Genomic DNA, 27,670 nt, shown 5'->3' on the forward strand with positions numbered 1-27,670 from the left:
GATTGGAAGATGGACCAGACAGGAAGATACAAGGAAATTAGCAATAAAATTCACTAATGCTAATAGTAGGACAGGATGAGCACTTAAGGTGTCAGAGCAAGACAGAAATGGATTGCATAATTTTACCTCGGCTTATTGTATAGCAGCTTCTTTCTAAGGCTTTCAGTATCTCCCACAGACATTAATATACTTTTTAATGCTGTTGTGTATGTGTATATGTGCACACCATATATATCGTATACACCATACATTATATATACATACCATAAATTAGATCTACATGATGCATACATATGTTTTAGATATATGTTAAATAAATATATATATGCATATATGCTTGAATACATACATACATATGCATGCATGTATATGTTTTCCAAATTAACAAGCATGAAACCTGAGCAAACAAAGAGATTCGTCCAGGATCTCGCACACAACAGGGATCACAACTATAAAGATGAGGCAGCAGCCTGGGAACTCTGAGCCCAAGAAATTTTATCTTCCTAAAGCTGCTTGCTTTGGGAAACATGGAGCAAATTCCTGCCCCACTGAAGTCAAAGGCCACAATTTTGATTGACTTCAGTAGGTGCAAGAGTTCACCCACAGCTGCTGTTTCACACTACCCTCACGTTAACTTAAAGTATGCCTGACTTGCAGATTATATCTGTACCGCTGTCTTATTCCAGAAATATTTCTTTTTCTTGCAAGGACTCATGCACCTTCCAAAACTGTGTTTAGATTATGACATTTTAAACTCATAACTTTTCTTGCTATGCCTATAAAACATTTTATACGAAAACTTGCCACAAAACCAATTTAACACGCTATAGGATTAAAATATCTGGGCAGATACCGAAAATCATGGATTCATTGATAGAATCATAGGATGGTTTGGGTTGGAAGAGTCCTTTAAAGATCATCTAGCCCACCCCCCTGGTCACTGTATTCACTGTCAGCTGAATGTAATCTTGAGCATCCAGATTTTATGAGTGCTGCGCAGTTATATTGGCAGTAATTATATGCTGTCTTAGAATTTACAACACAAAAGTACTAATCATATTTAATCTTAAACCACTTTGTGTGAGGAATAATGCTTACCAATGGAGAGATCCAGCAAGTTAAATTTCAGGTACATTAAGCTGAAGATTAAATTAGAAGTATGCCAACAAGAAATATAAAAAATATTGATGAAGAGAATTGGTTTTTAGTTCTGGGAAAAGAGAAGATAAATGAGAGAACATCACCTTCACCTTCAGCATTCACAGCACAAACCTGATAACAGGAAAGTCTCGGCTGTTTACTTTCAGCACACAATCCCCAAATTTTCTTTCTTTTTCTTTTGTCTTAAAAGTGTTGCTTCGTCTCAGTTTCTTCCTTTCAGATGGATCCTTTAAACAAACTGACATCCCACTCTAGGGCCTTTCTCGGAAAGGAGCAGCCTTTAATCAAAATCCTCTGTAACAACTGAACTATCTGAATGTGTTAGCAGCATCCTTTCAGGCTGCTTTTTCAGCTCTGTCTTTCAAGTTTGATGGCACCATGAGCCACTCAGAGATGTCCACATAACCGAGGTTGAACTTTTGGACTATCAGGTCTTCACTGATAATATTTAGGTTTCCCCATGGTTAATTTATGCATCACAATTATTACTTTTATATTGTAAATATGTGGTAGTAATCCATTGGGAAAAATCATTAATCCTGTCCTCACAGGTGAAATTTCTAACTGGTCATGCTTGCGGTGTGGCTCACCTCATGCAGCCACAGCATCCCACAGGCTGGGGCTGAAAGCCCCCCCGGAGGGAGCTCCCTGCCGCAGCCCCCAGCCCGCAGCCCTCCTGGCCAGCGTGGCTCGGCACCAGGGCTGCCCGCGGGCACGCAGATCCCCACGGAGTGGGCAGGACAGGGCAGGGCACTGCCTGCGCTCCGCGCCCTCCCATTCAGCAACCTGCAGGAGACATGCGTGAAGTGCGAGATCTGAAGCATCAAAGCCTTTTATAGATGTGCAAAGCAGCGTTTTAGTTCTGATCGTACCTCATGCCTGCTTTCCGCGCAGAAGAGGCTCCTACCACTGTGTAGATTTAGAGTGCAGGAGTGTACTAACATGCCCTGGAGGGTGAGAGGAACATAACAATGCAGTAACATACATAAAGGCGCGAAACCCATGTCAAAATTCCTCAAATAAATCTTAGCTGTCACACAGAAGCTGTAGGCCTCTGACCAAGACAGGGACTCCAGCTCCTCGCTTTCTTTGTCCTTAAGAGGGCAGCATTACAATACAATGGAGCCTCCCTGCAAGTTAACTTCGAATCATCGGCACCTTAATCTATTTTACTTTCCTTAAACTTCGATTTTGTTTTCCTAAGGCTGTGTGAGTTGACTTTGTCAGCTGTGTTTTGTCCCAGCTGTGCAGTTGGAGCCATTTGCCTGTATAGGCAAAGATTATAAGGGTTTAGTTAAAAAAAGGAAAGGGTCCCTCATACCGCTACAGGACAGTACACAGTAGTGGTATGTGAAAATAAAATAAGGATTAGAACAAACATGAAGCATTTTCATTTTAGACAAGTAACACCTTCATATGTAAAAGTAAGCTCAGAACATTCTAGATTTTTTCCTGCTTGTTTTTAAAAACAAATGAAAATACTTTTGGAGTAGAATAAGTCAAACGAAAATGTGTTGTTTGGGTTTTTTTACATATTTTATTTTAGCATACTGTTAAGAGCTAGAACGTCGGGTTTTCATTTGATTTAGCTTTTAACCCATGAAGTTGTTCAATGCAGAGATGGAAGAGTGCTTCACAGCCCAGCATCCCTATCCTGCACTGACAGAGTACCTCCGTCCCCACGAAGCACGATGCCTGCTCTCTTCCCTGGGATAATGCCCTGTTCTTCACAGCACAAACTCCCCCATCTGCGAACTGTTACTTCCATCCCGGACTGACAGGAGGACAGAGCCCGCATCTCACACTCACCCAACTGGCCTGTCTCAGGGAGCTCTGCATACATGTCTCCTGAGAGCCCCCCTTATCCTCCTGCAGGCTGGCTTTAGCCCCCAGACAAATGCTGCTGTTGCTCTAACTTCAATCCCGCATCAGGTAGACCCATGTATTAGCCCTTTTGGTGCTGCCACAGCTCCCACCTACAGGCAATTCCTGACCTGTATCCTGACCAGCACCACTACCCTTCTGCTTCCTCTCTAAGAGATGGATCAATAACCAGATTCAAATACAATGCGGTTGTTTTGGTGTAAGGATGCTGTACCTATTGAACTCAAAGGGCCTAGGGAGCATAAAGCTAGGTTCTTCCCTGACCCTGCAATCCCAGCTTGAAAGAAAAACTCTCTAGTAGTCATCAGTGGTTGTCACAGAGGTACGACACATGTTTCTGGGATTTTGCATTAAATTGTACTTTCAATGGGATTCTTCACATGTTTACAGTTAAACAGGATTGCAGGATTAGGTTCTGGTTTTTTTAAGTTTAGGACATTTAGAAGAAAACACTTGTTTAGGAACCATCAGAGGAATGAGCTAAGAATATACAGAGGCAGGCCTCTGACTTATTACAGTGATGCATTAGTAAGCATAGATCTAACCACACTAATTCATTTCAAGGACAACCTGGTTCTCTGTGAGAGAATGAAAGCTGTCAAGAATATATTTGCTTTGAAAAACAGTCACTAGCACTTACTATTTCTTTAGCAGACCTTTAACAGATGAGCAAAATACTACGTAATCTTCAAGGCATCCCTCTGTGACACAGGGGTGCCTTGTTACTAGGCAGAGAAGCCCAGCGAACATTCTTGACTATTGATCAGGATTTAAGATTTGATTAAATTCTAGCAATTTCAGAAGTTTTACTGTTTATTGGATTGTTTAGTAGCCTTTTTATATGGCACAAAATATGGACACTAACTTTTTCAGTAGAATCATGCACATACAATTTATAGCATCCTGCTGGGAGTGGGACATCTGTTTACATCTGGCACCTCAGTGCTATATTGGTTACATTCTCTGTCTCACCAGCATAGAAATGAGGCTCATGCTGCTAAAGAGGCAAGATTCCCAAAACAAAACCCAAGAGTTCATTAAAAGGTTAAATAGACAGTAATCCACCAGGTGCTCAGAATGTCTCAAAAGCCTGCTGATTGTCCTTATCACCTCTCTCAGATCTTGTAATCTAACTCGGGCTGTTCCCACGAAACATGAAAGAAGGAAATGAAAATCAATGATTTCGTCAGGGTGATTAATAGCCAAGACTGGTTGCTGGACCTTTAGTGAGTATATATTTTAAAACTCTGAGTAGTTGTCTAAAGGTACTTTGAAAGACTTTTCTTTTTGAGCTGAATGGGTGCTACATTTAGTTAAAAGAAATTGTACTGGAAATATGGACTTTTTGGGAAGCTATACTTCCAGGGTAAACCTGTATGTGTTTTATGGTGGGAGAACTGGCCAGTTCCTATGATCTACGGGACGCTGCCTTTTTTCTTCTATAGCTTCTTTTGAACATACCATTATTTTATTTTTACAATTTTAAGCATAAAATCCAGAGTAGGACTCCTAACTTCTCAGTCCTCATTTCCCATTCATTCAAGGCGTATTCATGTGCAGATAACTTAGTTGCTTATGGCTTCGATTGCTTTATGAGTAACATTGGAATATGTCTGATTCAGACATTCTGAGGATTTGAGTTATTCAAGTAGGTTATAGGCTTTCATTTCAAGCCTGACACTTGCTAATGATTGAATAAAAGACGGATCTGGTGTATCTCAATACACAGTCTGCACAAAGGAACAGAGCTATCGAACAGCCAGTGGGAAATACCACAACTCTAAAACTAGAAGATAACAGAAATAGGAAGGACCTAAAGACAGTAATCTTCTTGCCCTGGGGCAGGATCAACCTGACTGCAAACATCCCTAATAGTCAATTGTCTAACTTCTTTAAAAGGACCAAAGGGCCACTGAGGCAATTCCTTCCAGTGTTTAAGAGTCTTTATGCACAGAACAGTTTGAGTTTTCTATCCACTTCCATGCCAAAACACTCTGTTGCTCTAATGCATCTTTTTTCCTTATGTCATGTCCTATTCCTAGCAGATATGAGAACCACGTCATTGCACACCAGTCTTCTATATATTTGAAGGCTGCTACTGTATATTTTCCCACAGACTCTTTTTGTTTAGTTATTTAAGGTCCTTAAAGGATGAGTGTTTTTGAGCCTGTTTATCTTTCATTTTCAGTCTAGATAATACTCATACATCACTCATTTATTATCAAATTGGTCCATATATTTTTTTTTCCTGGACATGTTGCTCCAGTTTTGGCCCTGCTAGGGCTGAGTACAGAAAGAATGAAGCCACAGTAATGTAACACAGCAATTTGTGCTTTCAAAGTAACATACAAGTTACTTAATTCATTACAATCACAGAATCCCAGGTTGGAAGGGACCTCAGGGATCATCTAGTCTAACCTTTCTAGGAAGAGCGCAGACTAGACAAGATGGCCCAGCACCCTGTCCAGCCAAATCTTAAAAGTGTCCAATGTGGGCCGAGTCAACCACTTCCCTGGGGAGATTATTCCAATGCTTGACTGTCCTCAATGTGAAAAATTTCCCTCTGGTGTCCAATCAGAATCTCCCCAGGAGCAACTTGTGTCCATTCCCCCTTGTCCTCTCTATGTGACTCCGTGTAAAAAGGGAATCTCCATCTTCTTTGTAGCTACCCCTTAAGTACTGGTACACGGTGATGAGATCCCCTCTGAGCCTCCTTTTCTCAAGGCTGAACAAACCCAGTTCTCCCAGCCTATCCTCATATGGCAGGCTTCTCACTCCTTTGGTCGTCTTGGTGGCCCTTCTCTGGATCCTTTCCAGCCTGTCCACATCCTTTTTGTATGGAGGGGGCCAGAACTGTACACAGTACTCCAGGTGTGGCATGACAAGTGCTGAGTAGAGTAGGATAATGACTTCTTCATCTCTGCTGGTGATGCCCTTTTTGATGCAACCCAACATCCTGTTGGCCTTCTTGGCTGCAGCAGCCCACTGTTCACTCATGTTGAGCTTCCTGTCCACCAGGACCCCCAGGTCCCTTTCGACAGAGCTGGTGTCCAGCGAGGTGGATCCCAGTCTGTGCTGGACTCCAGGATTATGTTTTCCCAGGTGCAAGACCTTACACTTGTCCTTGCTGAACTTCATAAAGTTCTTGCTGGCCCACTCTTCCAGCCTATCCAGATCTTCCTGTAGAGCAGCTCTCCCTTCTGGAGTGTCTGCTTCCCCGCTCTGTTTGGTCTTATCTGCAAACTTCATCAGGCTACACTTGATCCCGCCAACATCACCATGTTAGGATTTTCAAGATCAAATTCTACATGACAAGTAGAGAGATCAATGTTTTTGTCTTCTTTTAACAAAAAGTCATCTTCCTTAAGGAGTGTTTGACCTTCTATTTAAGAAATATTTTCTTCTGTATGTGTTCATTGCTGAGTATACTGGACACTGAGAGTGATGTGCCTTGGGGCTGCAATAATAAAATGCTTATGGTAATTCTTATAACTCTCAAATATAAGAGCTTATTTTGAATATAAATTGCATTTGATATTTACTGTTCTGCTTCTGCCTCTAGAGAGTGTCTAGTAATGATCTGATGAAAAGATAAAAAAAGTATGCTGGATTTTGGTAAGAAGGAAGCGATCTAGAAAAATATATTCTAAAACTCTAATTATATACCAAGCCTCAAGAAGATTCCATCATGCTGATGTAACTTTTTAAAGATCTGTACTCTGTTTCTATGAAAGTCTGTGAGAAAGGTCAGAGCCACCTCTTCTATTTTTAGGAAAACAGGATGTTTGCGTTTACCTATGTTGTTGTGTTGAGCCACATGCTGTTCTCAGGTCGAGGAGGAATTCTGATGAGGTTTAAAGCTGTGGAAACAAATACAGAGGAATATGAATTTGGGAAAATTTTGTCAGAGAAGAAGAGCAAATTATTTTGTCTACATCAACAGAAATCTGTATCACAAGTGCTCACTGACAGTGAGTTTCAGTAAAGGTGCTTACTTCCTATCCCCTTTCTTATGTTTATAAAGACCATGTCTTGCATGTGGAGTAATGTTCTTTGTACAGCATCTCACTGCATATCTGTGAGAGACAGATACAGCAGAAAGAAAAGGGCAGGTAGGAAACTATATAAAAAAGATGGTAGGAGAGACAGAGGGAAGAATACAGATACAAAAAGAAAGGAAGAAGAGGAAGAGTATATGTATTTGCAGGACAAGTTGCATCAGTTTCATTTGTGAAACTATTTTGAACAAATGGGAAACAGGTCAGACTGATGCTGAAATATAGTAAAGAAATAAGTTCACATACTGCATCTTTACCTTTACATAAAGACTATTCTAAACGTGTCAAAAACTGATACAAAAGTAATGACACATTAACTAAGGGTAAAAATTAAATTCTGCTCAGTTACACCAATGAGTATAATGTCACTGACTTCAGAGTAAGAAAAGCATGATTTTAAGACCTTTTATACTGGATCAAATAAGAAATCAGTCACCTAAGTATTGGTATTTGCTGACCCTCAGATTATACCTATGCTTCTGAAGATGGGTAGGTAAGATAACAGTTTTTAAATCAGTTGTGCCCTTGGTCATGGTTACGCTATGGTGTTTAAAATTGTTTCCAGAGTTTAGCACAGGCCCTGGCTGCTGCTTCCCAATGGAATTTTGAAGTAAATCCAGGATTATAGCTTCCTTTTCTGCCTACCGTTTTGGTATGGAAAAGATGTAAGTGCACATCCTGAGGTTGCTGTGGGGTACTTCCTATCGCCTTTCTTCCAGTTCATAAAGACAATATCTTCCATGTTGGGTCATGTTCTTTTTATAGCATCTCACTGCATACCTTTGAAGGAAGATACAGCAGAAACAAAACAGGAAAAGAACAGTAGGCAACTATATAAAAAAATATACATGGAGAGAGGGAGACCTAGTCTGGAAGATGGATGGGTAGTGCACAGGGTTCATATAACCACAAGAACTGATTATAGACGCAGCCCTTTTCCTACAGGGAGATTTTAGCTGTATAAAATCCTAGTGTTTGCACAATTTACAGTAATATGGAGGTATTTGTATAAATATGGTTTATCTAGCAGGAAGAATAAAAGTAAAATAGAGTAGAGAGGGACGCGCTGTTCTCTTCTCCCCGGTATCCAGTGATAGGACATTTGGGAATGGTTCAAAGCTGCGCCAGGGTAGGTTTAAACTGGATATTAGGAACCATTTCTTTACCAAGAGAGTGGTCAAATACTGGAACAGGGTTCCTAGAGAGGTGGCTGTTGCCCCAAGCCTGTCAGGGTTCAAGAGGCCTTTGGACAATGCCCTTAATAACATGCTTTAAATTTTGATCAGCCCAAAGTAGTCAGGCAGATGGACTAGATCATTGTAAGTCCCTTCCAGTAGTACTGTTCTGTTCTATTCTATTCTATTCTATTCTATTCTATTCTATTCTATTCTATTCTGTTCTAAAATCAATAGCTAGTGTTTTCCTACTGTTTTTACATGTAATATTTCAGTAATTTAATTAAAAATATGTGTTCCTTTATATGGTATCTCAATATATTCTAATTGTAAGTTTTAGCTCCTTGTAAGATGGTGCCTTTCCCACATGCACAGGTCAGGAGAGAGCGCTGATTTTATTTTTTGGAAAAAACCCACTTTCATTCACAGGTGAAACAGTGAGTACAGTATTTTGATGCACTGTTCCTTTCTGTTTCTCTGTGTTTGGACTTATCTGCTTCTCTTGATGCAATTCCAACTTCTGAAGATAAAGATGGTAAATCATGTTTACAAGTCATCCACGGCATAGCATGCAGATTTTGATAGAGTTATGTGAGAAATTATGTTGACCCATCATAAAATCTTCATAAATATATACATTTTCTAAATTTAAACCCAATCCATAACAGCTTCAGTTTTGGAATACATTTTCTTAAAAGAATGGCAAAGTCATGTTTGCTGATTATTCTTTGTCATCCACTTACCATATTTTTTGCCACCCAGAGATAGATTCAATTAGAAGTATTTTTCATGCCTTAGAGAGCTACAGCATGGTTTTATTCAGAAAGGCTGCTTCACAGAAAGCAAATTAACTTACAATTTTTAACAGTGTGTGCTGTATATCATTTAGAATAATGGACGATAAAATGAAAAATAATGGCTGAGGTCTGGTCCCATTGCAGATAATGGCAAAACTCGCATTAAATTTATGCAGAGTGAGATCTGATTGTTTGAACAAATAGAGAAAGCCTCTATTCTGTCACTCCTTGACAGAGCCTTATTCCTCTGTGTTCATTTGTTGTCATATGTAGCCTCTTTTAGGCCCAAATTTAGCTAATAAATAAGCAACCCTCATCACTGAAGCACTTGAAATGTACTTTTAATGCTTTCTAGAGCAGAGATGGATTATTGGACCAGCCCTATGAAAATAAATAGCCAGAGTTTTCTCATTACAAATGCAAAAGATGTAAGTTTGGAAAATGCCAAATCAAATATAACTCTATGTTTTTGTGGATTTATGGTTTAAGATAACATATAAAACCAGGAGCATGATTAATCAATAAGAGCAAACAATTTTGTCAAGAGTAAAATTACGCACATAATTTATTTTCATTGAAAAGAATGGCAATTTGCAAATTACAGAAACAAAATGGAAGTGCCGATTAAAAGGATTATAAAAAAGCTGCAAAGTGGTGGTAATGTGTTCCGTTCTAATGTGCAAGTGGAAAGAAATATAGCTGAAAAGACAGCTATAATATAAAAATCACTGTGCTTCATTACAATTTGTTACCTTAAGAAAACAACACAACTTTAAAATGTTTAATAATTTAAACTATTTCCCAAGCACAGATTCAGAGCAGTATTCATTCTCTTCTAATTTCTTTAAAGATCATATTATCTGAATATTTTACTTTGCTGGAACATTTTAATTGCTTTATCATAACACATTAAGAAGTTTTTCTAAGCGAGGTATACTATGTCAAATATTTAAACTAGCATATATTAATGCAGCAGTATAACTACTAACTTCAAAAAGATTATACAATGTAGGAAATGTAGTGCACTACAGGCAGAAGTTTCATATGTTATTTAATTATTATTCTTTTATTTTATATTTTATTTTCTCATTTTCCCACATGGAGTTTTTTTCTCTTTACAAAATTTGAAGAAATTGCAGAGGAAAATGTTTGTTTCTGTTGTGATCTCATCTTATTATTAAGAAAAACAGTCTATTTTTCAATTTCCACTTTGAACTGACTCATATTTCTTAAAAAAACTGTTGGTGGATATTCCCTTGGAATATTCTTTTTACCCCCAGCAGAGTACCATTGTGACTGTAATTCTTCTCTGCATGGCATAGAGGAATGGTTTCAAACATCATGTATCATCACTACCAAAGCTTGATGCTCAGTGATGTTCACTCCCTGTCTCTGAAATGTGGAATGGCATATTTATGAGGCAGAGGGTTCATTTTTTCTAAAACTCTAAGGTTTTATGTAATTATACCAATAGTTCCATACAGAGCACATACAAATCAATAAACATAGGAAATATCTGTAATGAAAACTCATACAAAGTGGTTTTTGAACGCATGGAACGAAATACAAATTTTATCAAAACAAGACCTTTGAAATATTATGGATTCAAATCTTATCTGTACTTATTTAGTATGACTCAGTCTGATACCTTAATGCCTGCAGAGCAGTACCTCATACTAAGAACATTACCTCATTCCAAGAGCACTTCAATTAATATCAGTGTTGCAGATTAGGTTTGTGCTGGGCTTGCTAAAACATACCATATTAACATGTTGTTTTTCTGTCCATTCAGGCAACTAAGAGAAATATGTTTCACCACCATGCTTAAACATGATTGTTTTGTAGAATAAACAAAGCCTAAAGAATATTGACTTCAAGTTAATTAGAATTTGATTTAATGGATTTAGAAGACTGCAAATTAATCCTTTAAGCAGGGGTAAGGTTCCTTGCAAGAGTCTTACTTATACAGCACTTTGTAAGCAACATACAGAATATTAAAAGTAACTTCAGATATCTGTCATCCTCAAACCTATAGCATCAGTGTGGACTTCTTTCTTTATGCAACAAGGAAATACACTTTAAAAGCAGTGGGGAATTACCTAATTTGAAGGGGGAAAGTACTACTTGGTTGAATAGATTTGGTTCCTTTTCTAAAATCCAAGTTTATATGATCCTGTCAGACACAGATTGTAAATGATCCATCTTTGTTTTAAGGTGTTGCATATGTCAAGAAACTACTTGCAATATTAATGATTTTTTCAATAGTATAGGGACCAGAATATGAGATTTCAGTATCCATACCATAAATGTGCTATTCTGGTCATAATAAATAAATCTTTCTCCCTAGCTATTGCTGGATGTAAGAACGTGGTGAGACTCTTCTGTCCTTCTCAAAGCATTTTTGCTAATAAAACTCATCAATATATCTGATTAAGTCTTTCACAGTCACGTTACATCCAGTAGCTTATTTATTTGGACAATTTCTGTTTTGACACTCAGTCTCCAAAACAAATTAAGTAAAGGTTCAGAAGGCCAGTAAGCAACACAGATCTGTTTGGCCTCCTTTTGCAAAAAGAAAACAGTGGGATGCAAGGCAAAAGAACTACATTAAGCCCAGAAATAGGTGCTGCAAGGATTATCCTGTTAAATTTTATGTAATACCAATGCAGAGGGCTCAGACAATACTTTATATTGAAGAGCCCCTTAATATAGATGATTGTCATCATTTGTTCCAAACTGTGAGCATGAAAATTAGGATTATGGAATTTATCAGATTTTATTTTTTTCAGTAAAACCAGCAAGTACATTTTTATTACATTTTCTTCTTTTTTTCTTAACTGTGATAAAATTATATAGTCTCTAAAACATAAAGAGCACTGCTCTATTTTCAGAAATGCAGAGGATCCTCAGTAAAGTCACCAGGATGGGAACAGAGACCCTTGCAGAGGCACTGCTGCAATGTGGCCACCGCAGCTCAGCCACGGTCTTGCCCCACGTAGGCTTGGGAACCTGCTCAGCAGTTCTCAGCAACCCCACTCCTCTCTCTTTTTGAGGAGAGTTTTAAATCTGACTAATGAATTTCATGGCTGTTCGTTAAAGTCTTCTTGTTTCATAAATAGAACTGATCCTGAAGAGTTGGTGGGAAGGAAAGTAATCTGATTTATAGATATTGATTGCTTCGAGCAAAAGTCTTTCTGGTCTTCTAAAGCTGAGCAGAGGCATAAATTGGGAGAGAAGATGAATTTAATGCCTGGGTTTATTTGATATAAGGTATTCATACACACAAATGTTTGTAGGCTTAAAGCCATTCTAGCAACAATTACAAATATTTGTCTGAGTGGTCTCAGTGAATGCAGTGTGCTTCCTAATGTGTATGTATATTGGTACTTGCGTGTAAAGATGGGCCTTGATCCTGAAAAGAGCTGTGCATGAGATTGATTCTGTAGAATGTAAGTAGCTCCACTGTCACGATGAAACTATTCTGTGCAGTAAGTGTGTGTGCAAGTCTTTGCCAGATTAACACCCAAGTTGCCAGAACCACACACCATTACAGGAAAACTATCAAATATGCAAATTTGTACATCTCTGTTCTTATTGATCTAGGTAGTGATTAATATTTGCTGTGATAATCATCTGCAGTGATGCTTTGTAAACTAATTACAATTCTCATAATCTGCAAAATCACGTGCCATTTTTTGATCAGACCCAAAGGCTTCACTTACGGATTATGAGGTGTAGCGATCACTTAATGTGTACAGTACTTTCTTCTTTATTCCGTTTCTTTTGCAGCGTTGCAAAAGAGGAGTAACAAAGCAGTTACCCACCCCTCTTCAGTGGAGATGCACCTGATGGTGATAAACTTTCAGTGGAGACTTCTTTCATTTACCGTGCAGTCCCTAGGCCATCACTAGGCTTCTGCCTGTGCCACTGGCCTCATTCAAATAACTGATTGAGAGACATGGTGAAAACAAGTGGCTTTGGTTTCTAAGTTACTAATTTTTTTTCTAGTAGATCAAAGAAACAGAAGTCAGCAACCGTAAATGGAGCCGAGACACATGTGTGAATGGTTTAGAAAAATAGCAGTAGCAGTTATTCCTGATGAAAAGAAAAAAAAAAAAAAGGAGGCAGTTGTCTCTATCACCAGGAAGCTATAGAGCTATAGGTCCATGTTTTGACTGACCTCTTATCTGTAAGAGTTTGCCTCTTACTGAAATGCCACCACATGGTGAAAACAGGCTATCTCCTGTAATTCCTGCTCCTGCTCCAAGCATTACACGTGCCCCAGGCTGTGGTGACTTCCAGGTGCTATAAAGCTTGGGCTGCACTGCTGGGATGTGGCAGATGTCTCTCCAGGCTGCTTTGGCACAGCAGTATCCAGATACCTGTGCTTGGTCTGTATGCTAGGTTATAGGTGCTTTAGAAATGGGAACATACTGGTCAGCTTAGTTTCATTGGCTTACTTGGTGTCTGGAAGGCAGCCAATCTAGGTGATTAGTATAATCAGCTGACTACCTATAGCAATATTTTGGCTAGTGCCTTTTTTTCCTTAAAATACAGAATAAGGAATAAATGAGAATCTATTACTGTATTGCTGTAAGCCCCATATATTTATCTTTTCCTTATAAGAAGTGCCAAACTCAGACCCCCTCCCCCTGCCACAAAAAAAAAACCCAAACCAAACAAAAACAAAACAAAAAAACCAAAATAAAAACCAGAGGACTGGTTTGAAAGGTGGGTGCTCAGCAGGGGAAAGTACCTGGGTGTGAGGGAGGGCAGAAGCCACAGGTGCTCTCCAGGTGAGGGCGTCTGCTGGCCTTGGGTGAGCCAAGGTTTCCCCCTGAAAACTGAAACCAGTGCAAACCAGGAAATAAAAAGAAATATTCAAGCCGTCCACATCAGAGACTGCTAAGGAAACAGGCAGGTCAGCTTGGTTAATCATTACCAAGACAGACCTTACAGACATTCACTGGTGATCATATGACAGGACTCCATCTGAGATAAGAAAACAGCCATCCCAAGCGGTAAGAGCTGAGAAGCCTCCCCTGCTAGACATTCTGACTTTATTGTTTTGCTGTGGGAGAAGATCCTCCATTGTTCCCAGAGGCCAGCCTAGCGCAGCTGTTGTTGTTTTCCTGTTCCGAAGAGGAAGTGAGAAATTCCCTCCACATGTGCTCTGGCACTTGGATACTCGGCTTTCACTCCCGATCCAGGAGCTGCCTGTAGCGAGCTCTCAGTGGGGCACGGAGAGGAGCTTCCAGCTGTGCCCAGGGTTGTTTCATTTTGTGCTAAAGAAGGAGGGGGAGAAGAAATCCTGCAAAAAGCTAAAATGTTGATGGTGCAAAAATTGGTCTAAGGGTATCACAACTGGAAAAAGCAAAAGAAAAGCAGAAGCAGAGGAAGGCACAAAGAACAGGATGGGAAACTTTTGTCAGAAGCACTGTGCCTGTTTGGAGCCCTACATCCCGTGCTTATTCTCAGGGGGAGACGGTGAGCAGGATGAGAAAGTTGGCCAAGTCTTTGCCAACCTTGCTGTGGTAAGGCATGACTTACAAGCAAGCCAGAAAGATGGAGACAGTAAGATAAAAGAGAAACCTTTACCTCCACTGCCTGGCCAACATCTGGTGAATACTTGCAGGTTTGTGGCACTCTTTGACTACGAGGCTCGCACTGAGGAGGACTTGAGCTTCCGAGCTGGGGATAAGCTTGAAGTGCTGGATGCATCCCACGAGGGCTGGTGGTATGCTAGGCTCCTCCTGCCAACGGGGTCATTCCATCCTGGCCGCAAGCTCCAGGGCTACATCCCTGCCAACTACATAGCTGCTGACCAGAGCATCGAAGCTGAGCCGTGAGTAACCCACATAATGCACACTGCAGACTGTTTTCTGTTAGGTTAAATGGGTTTGGGACAGGAGGTTACGGCCTTTTCTTTTGTTGAGTAGTAGCCTGCCACACTCAACCTCCAGTTGTCCTACCGGTGATAGCACTAGTTAGCGTGTGCAAGGAAAAGGCACGGTGGTCACAAAAAAATCAATTATGACAGGCAGTGTGTTGAGGGTTTTGTTTTGGTTTAAGTCATTTCCCCTGCTGATATACCCTAATCACCTTCCCTAAGAAGCATCTGGAAATTTCAGGTTGGTTACCACTGTGGTGGTTCGTTGTTTTTATTTGTATGACAGCAAGTGTGTGTCAGATGCTTCCCAGAGAGAGAAAAGATATGAACCCTGCCCCGAACAGCACTCAGCCTAACCAGCTGAAAAGTTATCAATTAATCAGAGTTTTAGGAAGCTACCCTTATACCTCTACATCTCCTTACAAATGATGGATGAGTCTCTAACAGATAAGCTTTTTTTTTCCCCTCTACGTTATTTGTTTCTTCTTTGGAAGCAAATCTCTACTCTCAGGACAAACTTAAATGGAGTAAGTACTGCAAAGGGCAGAAGAGTGGATATAGCAACAGAGTACAAACTGAATTTGTTAAACTTTCACAGAGTTTAATTATGACCCCATGTTTTTCTGTGCCTTCAAAACATGTCTGGTCTTATTTAATATTCTGAGCTAGAGTAGAAATCACACAAAATCAGTTACTTGGCTCCCTGGTGAGGATGAGTAAGGTCTGAGTCAGCCTGGGATGCAGAGTTACTTATGTGTTGCAGTTAGAGGCAGCATTTGCTGAAATAGGTCTGACTGAAGTTCCAGAGGTATGGTTTGGCAAAAATTATCAGTGTGGAAAGAGACACCAGAAATGGCATTTATTATTAGTCTCAGAATTAATGTTGACTTTAGAGGGATGATGTTGAAGCTTTTCAGTTAAATCTCATTTGGATCTGAAACATCATCTCCAATCTGATCTGCCCACTGTATGGCCAGGGGCCAGGAAAATTGGCTCAGATATCATTATGCCAGTCTTTTATCGGCTATTGAGTTGTACTAGAGGCATCTTAGGGCAACTGTAAGATTCCTCTCTAACCTGAAGACCTTAATTTCTGGAGTCTGAGCAGCTGTTTCTATTTCTGTATTCAGTCGGACAACCCTTTCAATGGTCATGTTCAAAAGAATTCTTCCAACTGCAGAAGTTAATCTGCAGGGAAGGCATTTTCTGAACCACTAGAGAAATGGTGGTAGGCTCTAATTCAACTCAGTTTGGCCTTTGCTCTCTTTTTAAGAACTAGTTTTATTACAAGACATGCAAGACTTCTGCTTGCTGTTAATGCTTTGAAAGTAATTTTGCTCAGTTATACAACAAAGTCTCAGCTCCTAAGGTCCCTCTTATGTTTCTATACCTGCAGCATCAAATATGAAGTTAAGTTTGCCAAAGTGCATTGTTGCATAAATTCTGGGTTGTTTTTTTGCTTCCTACAGAATTGATTTTATTTTACTGTTTTTATATGTATTTCTCCCTTTTTTATAAAGACCAAGTTTTTGCAAAATATTTTTCTTTATAGATTGTTAGAACACAAGAGAAGAGGAAATAGGGAGCTTTTACAGCTCTCAGATGAAGTCATTCCTCCAAAATGAGTTTTTAGTTTCATACCAAAACTAATCTGGCTAAATATGTTGTCTCTTCTCAGATTTCCTTCTAAGTCAGTTGAGTTTAGTGATCTTCGTATGTGTATAAGACTGTTTGCTGTTGGGCCACACACAAATCACCACAGACTAACTCAGGTTGGAAAGAAGCTCTGAAGGACACTGGAAGCAGTTGTCACAACTCAAACATGGCCAAAATAAAGTTAGACCCTTTTGCTTAGTCGACCTTTTCCAGTTGAGCTTTTCACCCTCATGATGAGGATTTTTTTGCCTTCTAGCCAGTTGGAATATTCCTTGCTACAACTTCTTCCAAGAATTCCCTTTTATCCACCCTCTGCTTTTCACACCTCTGTTATCCTCCTGAAACAGTAAGAGCAACAGTAATGATGGTTTAAAGAAATAACCCTCATTTTCCCTAAATTAAAAGAATGATAGTGAAAATGTTATTCTAATGTCTCTTTAATGAAAATTCAATGCTTTAATCATATTCTTTGCCCAAAATTTCCATTTTGATCTTAATTAGCTCTCCCCTTAGGTGTTGGCCAATTGCTCATGGCTATGATATAGATATTTGTGGAAATAGGAAAGGTTTTTATTGTGTCCTTGCATCCTTTAATCCAGTCCTTGATGGTCCCAGCGCAGAACTGACAAAGAATGGAAGACTTAGTCTCATGTTCAACTGCCAAAATGTGCATATACCATATATTTGCAGTGTGTTGTTTATGCTTTGCCAGGCACAGCTGATCAACAGTCTTTGAGTTAGCTGGAGGTACTTTCCCTAGCACCCACTAGCTTCTGTATGTCTACAGAGACAATGGTAATTTTAGCTTATTTCTGGAATAATCTCCATCTTACTATATCAAGACAAACTGTCTAAACTGTTCTGGGAATCAGACTTGATTCATGGTATGACTCTTAGGAAGCTTGGGAAGAAAACCAAACTGGCAGCTGATTGCAGTGTGATTGCATATACAGTTTTTTAAAAATTGACATCCGTATGCATGCATGGATACTCCATAAATTCACTGAAATAAAGGGATAGAGGGGCATTAAATATTCTATATGTCATGGAATGACTTAGAGATGACAGGGCCACTATGTAAGTTTAGCCACTATATGCTTGAAAGCTGCAGGCAGAGCAGTCAAATTTCTTTTGCTAATCATTTCATTTTTGCCTATAGCCTTCAAGATTATTAACAACAAACTATATCTAGGCCTTTTTTATCAACATTTTGATGTGGTCTTTATTACAGAGACAGTTAGAGATCAGAAAGTCCATCTGGATCTGTGTTGTCCATTCTGGCAGAAGATAATGCTGGGTAATTGCTTGTTCTCTGCAAGTGCCCCAGCAGACCATTTTGTCTCCTTGCTGAAGTGTCTGTGAATTTTTCAGGGAGAAAGGCTTTTTTGAACTTTTCCTTGGTAAGAAAGAGAATGATGTAAAGTAAGAAGGAAAGTGAGAAGCTTTTCTTCCTTGTCGTCATTTAGGTAACAGTTTTTCTTCCTGGAATTCTCTTTGGCTCCATCCACTATGACTGATGTAGTGCTGATAAGGTCGATCAATAACTGGATGAAAGGGCAGAAAGGATGTGCAATATCTCCAGCCTGGGGAAAACAAAAATTAAATACTGTTTATAACAAAGGGATTTTCTGTTATCAGAATGTTCAAGCAGAACTGAGAAAGAATGACATCTCTTTACTGTGTTGCTTTCCTCAGACCAAAGTTTATTGGTAGAAATTGTATGCTAAAATTGAAGGGAGACTGTGTTTATATTATATTTTGCTAATATATTTATATTATATAACTAACTTATTCAAAAAGTCAAACACTTCCTATTTGTGCATGATATCTTGTTAAAAAAAGTTTATCTTGCTTCCTTCCTTTGGCCTGAGTGAGCTCTTCCCCATCCATCCAGAATGACTTGGATGAAATCAGTAACAGTGTGTGTGAACAGGTGAAGGGGAAAAAAAAAAGTAAATCCATGGCTCAGTCTCTGCCTCCTGCAGCATTGCCGTCCAAATGTGCGCTGCATAAGATTAAATACGTCCAAGAAATGCACACCTGCTACCATGAAAGCTGTTTTGGACAGACTGAGGAAACAAGGCCCTTCATTTTTATATTTACCAGTACAGCATCTTCTTACTGCTGATCTTTTCTAGCACCTGCAGTACTCCTTATACTAACAACAACCTGTCAGGTGGGGGGATTGTGAAGGGATTTTGCCCAGTTTCTCTGGAGACAGATGTGTTCTCCTTCCCCTACCTGAGATAGGTGGGACAAGGCAGCCAGGGAGTGGAAGCATTCACCTAGCAAACCATAGTTGCCCAGTGAACTTTCACTTCATGAGGAAATAGATCTGTTGCTAAAAAAAATGTTTTTTAACTTAATATCTGACCAAAAGCAGATGCAGACTACGCTAATGATAAATTAGCAACTGTAAGAACACTTGCTGCTCTTCTTCTCCCTGCGTCACATGTATCAGTCAAAACTACTAGCCAGACAGATTTTTCATTTCTAAGGAGGTTTGAGTGAGCATCCCATGACTTCGGAATGCTCTTTTTTCTGGGTTTAGACATGTAACATTTAGAAAAAGGAAAGCAAAAATTGCACTTGGAGATACAGTCACATAATTTAACTTGCATGTCCAGCAAAGCACAGTCAGAAAGAGTAATTCGACTAACACCAAAATCTGAATTAAAAGGCATAAATTTCCTTGGCAAGGAGCGTGACCTTCCCATCTCTGTCTCTTTTTGTGCCCGCAATTCTGCACTATAAACAGGAACCATAGTAACGCATTCACCTGCCCTTAGTTTATTACAGCCAGTTGTTTTAACTAAACAAGAAAACAACATAGTGCAAATTGTTATGGACAACAGATACAGCCCAGCTGAACAGTTAATTTTAATGAAGCAAAAATAAAATAAAAAGACCCCCTCACTGTTGGAATGACATGAACTCTTTGTTCTAGAGGAAAGGTAGAGCGTACTTACAGGGGGCTTTTGCCTGCCATCCTGAAAGACCTGTTGGCTGTTTATTGAAAGTCGGCTTAATTCCATACGTTCATGCCAACATTATTGACACAAGACTGCTGTGCTGAGGGAAGTAAATCCACACAAATTCCTAGTAGATTATGTCAAAGAAGATCCCAGCAATTACTTTTAACTTTTGCCAGTTTAAGAAACATTCCTTATTTCAGAGGGATTTCTTATGTAGGTATTTCCCAGCTGGTGGAAACTGAGCCCCAAACCTAATCAATGAAACCTCACCAGTCAATTCCACAATGATCTTTTTAAACAAGCCTTCGAAAGCAGAAGTGACTTGTAGGTTATTTTTGTCAATCTCCATAATGCCTTCACCTTCTGTGACCTGACTCAGCTTTAACTATTTCATACATTGGCAGAATCTGAGTTAGTATATGTGAAAAATAAAGCATTTCCTGGGCTGACCTGTTTCAGACTTTGTGCAAAGTCAGGCTTATGGGGTTTCTTTGGTTCATGTGGGTCATTTTTCCAAGTGGTATTTAAAGCCAAAATATCTAGAGGCTCTTTCTAAAGTGAAACCTTAGTTTCTGCTGAACACGTCAGAAAACTGAATGTAAGCCACTGTGGTCTCTGTGTGCTCCCTCTCTCTTGCACTGATAATTCATCTCTCTGTTACAGCCCATACTCCTGAGGACACCACCAGAATCAGCAGTAACCCTGTACCAAAACAAACTTGTAAAAACTGTTCATTGCTAACACAACTACAGAAAGTAGTAGTAGGTGGTTCTCACATTCTTGAAATTGTTATGCTAAGTACGAAAGCTATTCCCCTATATTTTTTGGTAGAAAAGGTTTATTTACGACCACAATATATATTTATTATAAATCATTGAAATGGCTCTATGTGAACACATTTGAAATTCCAACTTTTCTTTCAGCTGGTATACTTTATGTATGTGCTTTTGTGTGTGCATGCACATGTACTCACACACAACACGCACAAAGTTTATAAGACTGACAGTAGCCATGCAGGGCAGCCCTGTGAGACAAGGTGTGTGTTGCAAAGCCAGAAGATCATGCTTTTCATGTTTTTTGACCTTGTGTTCATAACAACTGAAGTACCCAAAACTTGGAACTGCCACGCATGTTTTGGAGTGCCTCTCTTGATTGAAATGATTGAATACTACAAAAAGGCCATGAATTTAATCACTTAGATTCTTTAGTTGTGGTTGAGCATTCCAGTGCTGTCTTCAAGCGTGTCTCAAACTTTGTCTTCATTTCTGCTCATTTCTTAAATATGCAAAGATACACTGAACACAAAAGGAGATGGTTTACAGAACTGTGAAATGTCAGATTTTGTCGAGCGCCGGCAGTATTTACACACCCATGTCCACAAAATATGTGTATCTGCTCAGAAAGGTGGAAGGAATTATATCACTGTAGATGAGAAGTTCATGCAAACTTGTCTAATTTAGGTCACCTATTTTCTGGCAATGTGATTTTTAAAATATACAACATTGTCTATTCAAATTCTAAGAAATGAAGAGGTTTCTTCCTACTTTGTCTTTATTTGAAGTTAGTGTGTACGTTATACATTATAACCATTATATACTAGTTTCCATTACCCTGTTGTGAAAGATTTGACGATGAATCATGTGAAGACCAGAAACAATATCCTTAAAATCCGCACACGTAGCCAGTTAGCTTTTCTTATGGCACTGTGAAACCCAGGTGGTCTTTACAGTGCCTTTTAGAAAAACAAAGACCATACACTGGTCAGAATAACTCAATAGTCCTGTTTGATGTTTTTTCTTCAGACTCAGTAGGAATAAGCCTTGTGCTTGCTCGCCTAGATTAGTTGGTTTTGAGCAATGTTGTCGGCAAAAACATTTGCCAGGTATTGTACAATGGTTACTGTTTCCTCAATAGCTGTCTTTGATGGCTCTCCGCACAGCACAATACAGAGTTGTGCAGAGCTGAGTGATCTCTGCACAGGTTTAGAACTGAAAAACAGTAACCAACAGTTCAGCCAGGCTAAGAAGTCCTAAAGCTGGGCTGATTTTAAACAAACTAGGTCAGGTATCTCTGTGAAGAATTATTTTGTAACATGTAAAAAGCACTGTTGGTCATAGAAGACTTTGGGGCTTTCTTTGTGTAGGATCGTATCTGTAGTGAAGAGATTAAGTCATAAAAGCATAAGAGATGCCCTACAAGGTCAAATCAACGGCCCCTCTAGCCCCGTTATTCTGTTTCAGAAAGGATTTTATGAAAAGTGCACAGGCCCATCCGCTTTCTTTAATCTGTTCCCTTTGTACTTCACCAGAGGCTGGAACTGTTGTATAAGCAATGTCAGAGGGTACATCACTGCCATGTCTAATTACGGACCTATTGTCAAGTCTGTTTAGCAAAAGTGTAGGTGTTGACACTGCACAATTCTTTATTTCTGCCTGTGGGCAAAGACCAAGCTATTAGGAAAAAAAACAAAAACCAAACCTCACAAAAACCCCTCTCATCTCTGCAGAAAGTTTTATATTCTAAACAAGTATTTGGCTTTTTTTTTCTGGCTTGGTGATTGCTTAGTCATGAGTGACTCAAAAAAACCCACGCTCAAAATAAATAGGCACAAAAGGAAATGGCAGCACTTCACAGGTCCCTGGGGAATTCAGGGGCTGGTCCTTTGCAGACCACAACTATCTGCCCTATCCACCCTAATGCACCCGAACCAGCCCAGGCTGCAGACCTCAGTGACTTTACCCTTACAGATTTACCCATCAATTCGTTTTGCTTACTACCAAAGATGCAGAACTAAACACAGGATATGTCCTGTTATTATCTTACAGACGTTATCATCCTGCCTGAGGCTATAGCAGAGACGCCTCATGCAAACATTATAATAATGATGCAGCCTTCCAGTAGCCTAGTTTGGACAGCACAAAATTTACCTGCACTTTAATTTTAAAACAGATTAGTAGAGAAAATATGATTAATCAGGATTCAGATATTTTTCTTTAATAAAGTTATGCAAGCAAAGTGTGCACAGCAAAGAAAGAATATCATTTATTAGGTGATACATTAAAAAGACAAAATATTGCATATTTACTACTACATGTAAGAGGAAAATGAAATTTTTAGTGATTTTTGAGTAGTACTATATGGGACATATTTGAAAACCCTTCTTGTGTTAGAACTTTAAAAATGAGAGATTAAATTTCTTTAGTTAAGAGTTAAGAACTAGTTAAACTTCTTTAGTTAAGAGTTTTCTTAAATGTTGATGCTCAGGTTTGCACCTCATAACTGCAAAAAGAAAAAAACCCATAAGAGTTACAAGAAATTATAATGGAAATCTACATCTTCACAGTTCTCAGTTCTCCAGACATGCCTAGAATTCATCTGGAAATAGCTTTTCAGAAGATCAAAAAAAATATTGATCATGAATGCATTTCTTTATCACTTAAAGCAAATAGAAATACATACAGTTTTTCTGTGCTGGTACACTAATCAATCAATTATAACTGGAAAAACAAATCAGTGAATTAAATAATAAGTGGTAGTTCCATAAAGAATTGCACTAATTGACATCTTCATTACTTTTATGCAGACTACTCTCGAATCTATAATATTTTACACAATATAGATTTATCTGTAGTAACATTGGTAAACATTTTCACTTAGATTTCTCTCACTAAAGCTAGTTTAATTAATAATTTTTTTTTCTGTATTTATAGCACAAATGATTTTGCAGCACACCTTTTCAAACCTCACTGCAAAAGAAAAGGGGACAAAAGAAATCTGAGACTCACATGTGGGAATGAATATACACCATGAATTTCAGAAATGATGAGAACTCACAAACCTCAATCTTCCTTTTTAAGCTACTGATCTTTTCAGTTAGTGGAAGTCTCCGTAAGGTATATGGAAGGAGTCTCTGCTTCTCTAAGGGTGTGTGGTGAAAGAAGCCATACACAAGAATACGCACAGGCAAACCTGAAGGACATGTGTGAAGGGAGGTGGTGGTGAGAACAAGCCTGCTTAGTCGCCTTCGCCGATACCCGTATGCAGAGTGTAGGACTGTTTCTTTTTTGGGAAGATTGTCTAAGGAGAGGGAGGGAGACAAACACGCAGAGACAAACACGCAGAGACACCAGACCTGATTGATTAATGTTAACAAAGACAATAATGGGAAATAAACACAGTCAGTCACACTGATTCGCTCTCAAGAAATGGCAGGCACACTCAGACTTTGCAGCTGACAAGGATGTGAACCTGGGGATCCAGGATGTTAAAGGCTCGTCTGTGGGGCTGTCAAATGATGAAGCAAAGTTTAGGTAAAAGGGATCGAGGGTAGACAGAAAGGGGTATAAAAGGTGCTGTTCATGTGTAAAATGGGCCCAGTGAGTACGCTGGCCTGGGTGCGCCTGGCACCTAGTCACCACACTCTGTCCTGTCTTCTCATTAAATCCTTTGTTGACTATCTCTTTGCGTAACCTTACCCTCTATCCCATGTATGAACATTGCACGGACCAAGTGCCGGCTACTGGGGGGACTGGTGTGGCTGAGTACTGGGCCAGCAACTGGAGTCAGAGCTGTGGTCAGTGGTGTCAGCTGCTACTGTGAATGGGGTCTCAGTGCCAGATGCTGGCATGTGTGAGGGTCTTGGCCAGCAACCACTGGGGGGTATGTCTCAAAACCAGCTGCTGGTGGGACCGGTGTGCATGAGGCGGGTGTGGATAAGAGAGGCTGGGATCAGGACAGGGTTGTTGGATGGAGAGGCGGGCTGTGCTGGTATTTGGGGGCGGGATCCACAAATGTGCATCTGCTTGTGAATCTAGAGAGCGTGTGTGTCTGTGTGTGTGCACGTGCCATCACTAGTGACCTTCTGGCTCTGCCAGCTGAAGAGGAGGAGGAGGGGACTGTGCTTGCATTTTATGTGAGTCCTTTACATGGATGCTGTTGAAGGCGGTCACTTGTCTGTGGCAGTCTGTGTGGACGACCATGTCAGTGTCATCTTTGTGTGCCTGCATGTGTCAGACACATGCCCAGCTTCTCCACTGGTTGAACCTGCAAATGGGAAAGCAGCAGCCACATCCCTCAGCATGGGCAGAGACCCTGTGTTCCCAGGCTGGGCTCCAGCAGCTAAGCAGGAGGACCTTGGGCCGCAGCGGCTGGAGGAGGTGACCACTCCTACATCCCCTTAGCGGTCTCCTCTACTTCTACTTCAGAAAAGAGAGTCTTGGCTTTCTGTTCCTTTTATTGTATGCTTTTCCTAAACTTTTATGATGTTTATGAATGTTTAGAAGTGTGTACATGTTCTCAGCCACTTACATGGATGAATCAGTATCCATAGAAAGCCACCTGATGTTTTCTGCTCTTCCAGAATGACAACTTGATTAGCTTGGAAACATAATTATTAGCTTTCTGAATACCTGCGAGGAAAGAAAAGAGAAAATGAGATCTTGTTCGTATTACAGAGTTCCGAAAAATAACCCAAAAACTTCCTTTGGTGCTGACACACCTTTCTGACATGGTGTTGTGATTTCTTAAAACAAGAAACCATGTGTGTGGGGCTTGGGCTGATAACATACATACTGATACGGAGTTTGATGTGGTCCAGCTTTACTTCTGGAAGTCAAAGGTGTCTTTAGCATGTCACCCTTTCTGTCTGTCACCCTGAAAAAGTTACCCTGAAAACTGGGAGACTGTTTGGTTAAGAAGGTTGTCCCCATGTGAAAGAACCTTTCTGTCCTTTGGCTCAGGGTCAGACTGCACAAATCCCTTCCGAGTCTTCCTGGGGACAGAGTGACCTGGTTGTTCTCCTTTGAAAGTTGACCCAAGAGAGGGCATGGGTCTGCTCAGGCTGTTGGCAATAGGCTGAAGAGGTCTGTGCCCAGGTGAACATCTATAGAGCTCTGCACAAAATGGATGGAGAGATCTGTTCTGACACCAGTGTCCTGTGCTGGCAAGGGGGGCTTTTTGTTTCTGAGAGTTTTTGTATTACTTCTGCACTGAGGTGAGTTTCTCTGTGACAAAAGAAAATAATTTCTCAGGAATGATTTTCTCAAGAAAATCAATTGAGTGCTTTTGGAAGCTGTAATGGTTTAAGTGAATGTATGATTGAACATTTTCTTGTCCTTTTGAGTTTCCCTTAATGTTAAATCGATTGATGTTATTAGTGTTCTCTGTACCGTGTTAACATTAAGGCTACCTCAAGGTCTCAACTTTGTTCCTCAGTTGATATGAATAGCAGAGTTTTAGAGTGTATTATGGCAGTATATCAGTACTTTTGTTCATGTATGTGTTAACAAATGCATACAGGTACTACCAGCATTGGTGCAAGATTTTACAATGCTATTTGGAAGACTCTGTGCAGCACAAATAGGGTCTGAGGAGCACATTTTAGCTTTTTTTTTAAGAAGAGGTGATTATATGGCTATATTTCACACCTAATGTCCCAAAGCAATGCCCATTAAAGCCAATGGTAGCCTTTCATTGACTCCAAAGACAAGTTGTTTTAGAACACGTTTTAAATGCAATGAAGTCATTATCCAGGTACAAAACTACTACTGGGAACAAACTTTGATGATTGAGTTTAGTCTCTCAAATTGGAGAAATACCAGGGACTTAGGTAACTAAAACACCACAGAAAAATTAATATGATGTCACTTTCATCTACCATTTATTTTCTCATATAGAAGAACTTCAGAGCAAATGAAATAATACAGCATGCAGACGACCGGTGTTGTGGAGAATGAATGCAAACATTGAAATTAATTATGCAATAGTGAAGTGGGGGCTCATAGGAAGAGATTTATTTATGGAGATTTCCGCAAATTAACTCTATCAGATTGTGATTTGGTTGCTGGTTTATTATCATTTGTTCCTATTGTGCAGTGAAACTCGGATTGGGTGAGTTATGCTAATTTACAGAGCTCATGCACTTGGCCTCATAATAGTATCCGTACAGGAGAAATAGTCGCTTCCCAGTCATTACAGAGTGCAAAAGTAGCCAAAGTTGCAATGGTTTGTCATCCTGAAGCAGACTCAGAGCGAATTAATTTCCATGTTTGCAGCACAGTCAACTGCTATTATCAGCTATTGAAAAATTAATGTAGTATTATGCATAATCCCTTTCATCAGAATCACACAATAGTACAGTTATGGCTTGCTGAAGTGCTTACTAAAAAGGTTTATGCACAATGTGTCATGGATTTTTTAGACTAATACCCATAATATTTGTGTTCACGTTTACAAAAGAGTAAATTTGTTCTAGACTGTAAGAGGAAATGCCTACCTCTGCAGTGGGTTTTACCACACTTACTCACTGTTGAACGTTACCTTATCCAAACAATTCCACTCAGTTACTTACTGTAAAGGTCCCTAAAGCCCTGGCAGGCCCTTTCTTCAGGGCACACCTTACTATTTCTAACAAAAAACAATGGAGTAACACAAAACAAAGATATTTCTTAGACCAAAACAGATTTTAGAGGCTTAGAATCCTTTCTGACACATCTGCTGCCCTCTTCTCATGACCTCATAATCTGCAGTTTCTTCAGCTGGGCTTCCCCAGTGATTTGTTAGTGCAGCCTGGGGCTCCTTTTGGGTCTCAGGTACACGCAAGGTCAGTCTGCCAAGCTAGGTGGGTGTTTCACATGCTTGCTGTGGTTACATTGCAGTCATGGGGATTGTGTGGAGTAAGCTGCTGTTCAGTCTTAGGGTCAAGTTATTTGGCGAGTAGTAAAATTAAAACGCTTTTCTTTTTAAGGCACTACACAATATATGTGTGGGAAACCTGGTCGTTGAGTCTGGAAGCACAAAGTTGTTTGTTTTTTTTTCCGGCAATAACAAGTAAATTTCCCATCCTGCATAAAAGAAGTGGTAGCAAAAGTTCTGCCTAATTTTGGTGGCAGCTTACGTACGTTCAGTCACAAAAGGACTTTAACAGTGGTACGTTCTCCAAATTACTGTATGTAAGCATCTATCCACGTTGTATATTCCAGCAAAATAGTTAGAGACATAGGTTTAAATTGCCTCATTTCCTCTAAGGAGCCTGTTTTGTGGATGAATGTATCACTTGTGTCCTAGTGCTCACATT

General features: G+C 39.7%; 1 protein-coding gene and 1 long non-coding RNA gene across 2 annotated transcripts in view; one reads left to right on the forward strand and one right to left on the reverse strand.

Annotated features, from left to right (window-relative positions):
* Positions 1 to 5,306: 5,306 nt before the first annotated feature.
* LOC135312606 (uncharacterized) lies at positions 5,307 to 14,128 on the reverse strand. Its single transcript, XR_010372222.1, has 4 exons — positions 13,832 to 14,128; positions 7,749 to 7,883; positions 6,841 to 6,905; positions 5,307 to 6,502 (listed from the first exon to the last, which is right to left on the reverse strand). It is a non-coding gene; the product is annotated as an uncharacterized LOC135312606 (long non-coding RNA).
* Positions 14,008 to 27,670, forward strand: part of FRK (fyn related Src family tyrosine kinase) — a 51,647-nt gene continuing 37,984 nt past the window's right edge. Inside the window, exon 1 of the mRNA XM_064447430.1 lies at positions 14,008 to 14,920. Coding sequence (XP_064303500.1) covers positions 14,490 to 14,920 — 431 coding nt within the window. The 5' untranslated portion in view covers positions 14,008 to 14,489. The remainder of the gene's footprint in view (positions 14,921 to 27,670) is intronic.

Source organism: Phalacrocorax carbo, chromosome 3 (genome assembly GCF_963921805.1).
Source record: "Phalacrocorax carbo chromosome 3, bPhaCar2.1, whole genome shotgun sequence".
In the NCBI taxonomy this organism is placed as follows: Eukaryota; Metazoa; Chordata; class Aves; order Suliformes; family Phalacrocoracidae; genus Phalacrocorax; species Phalacrocorax carbo.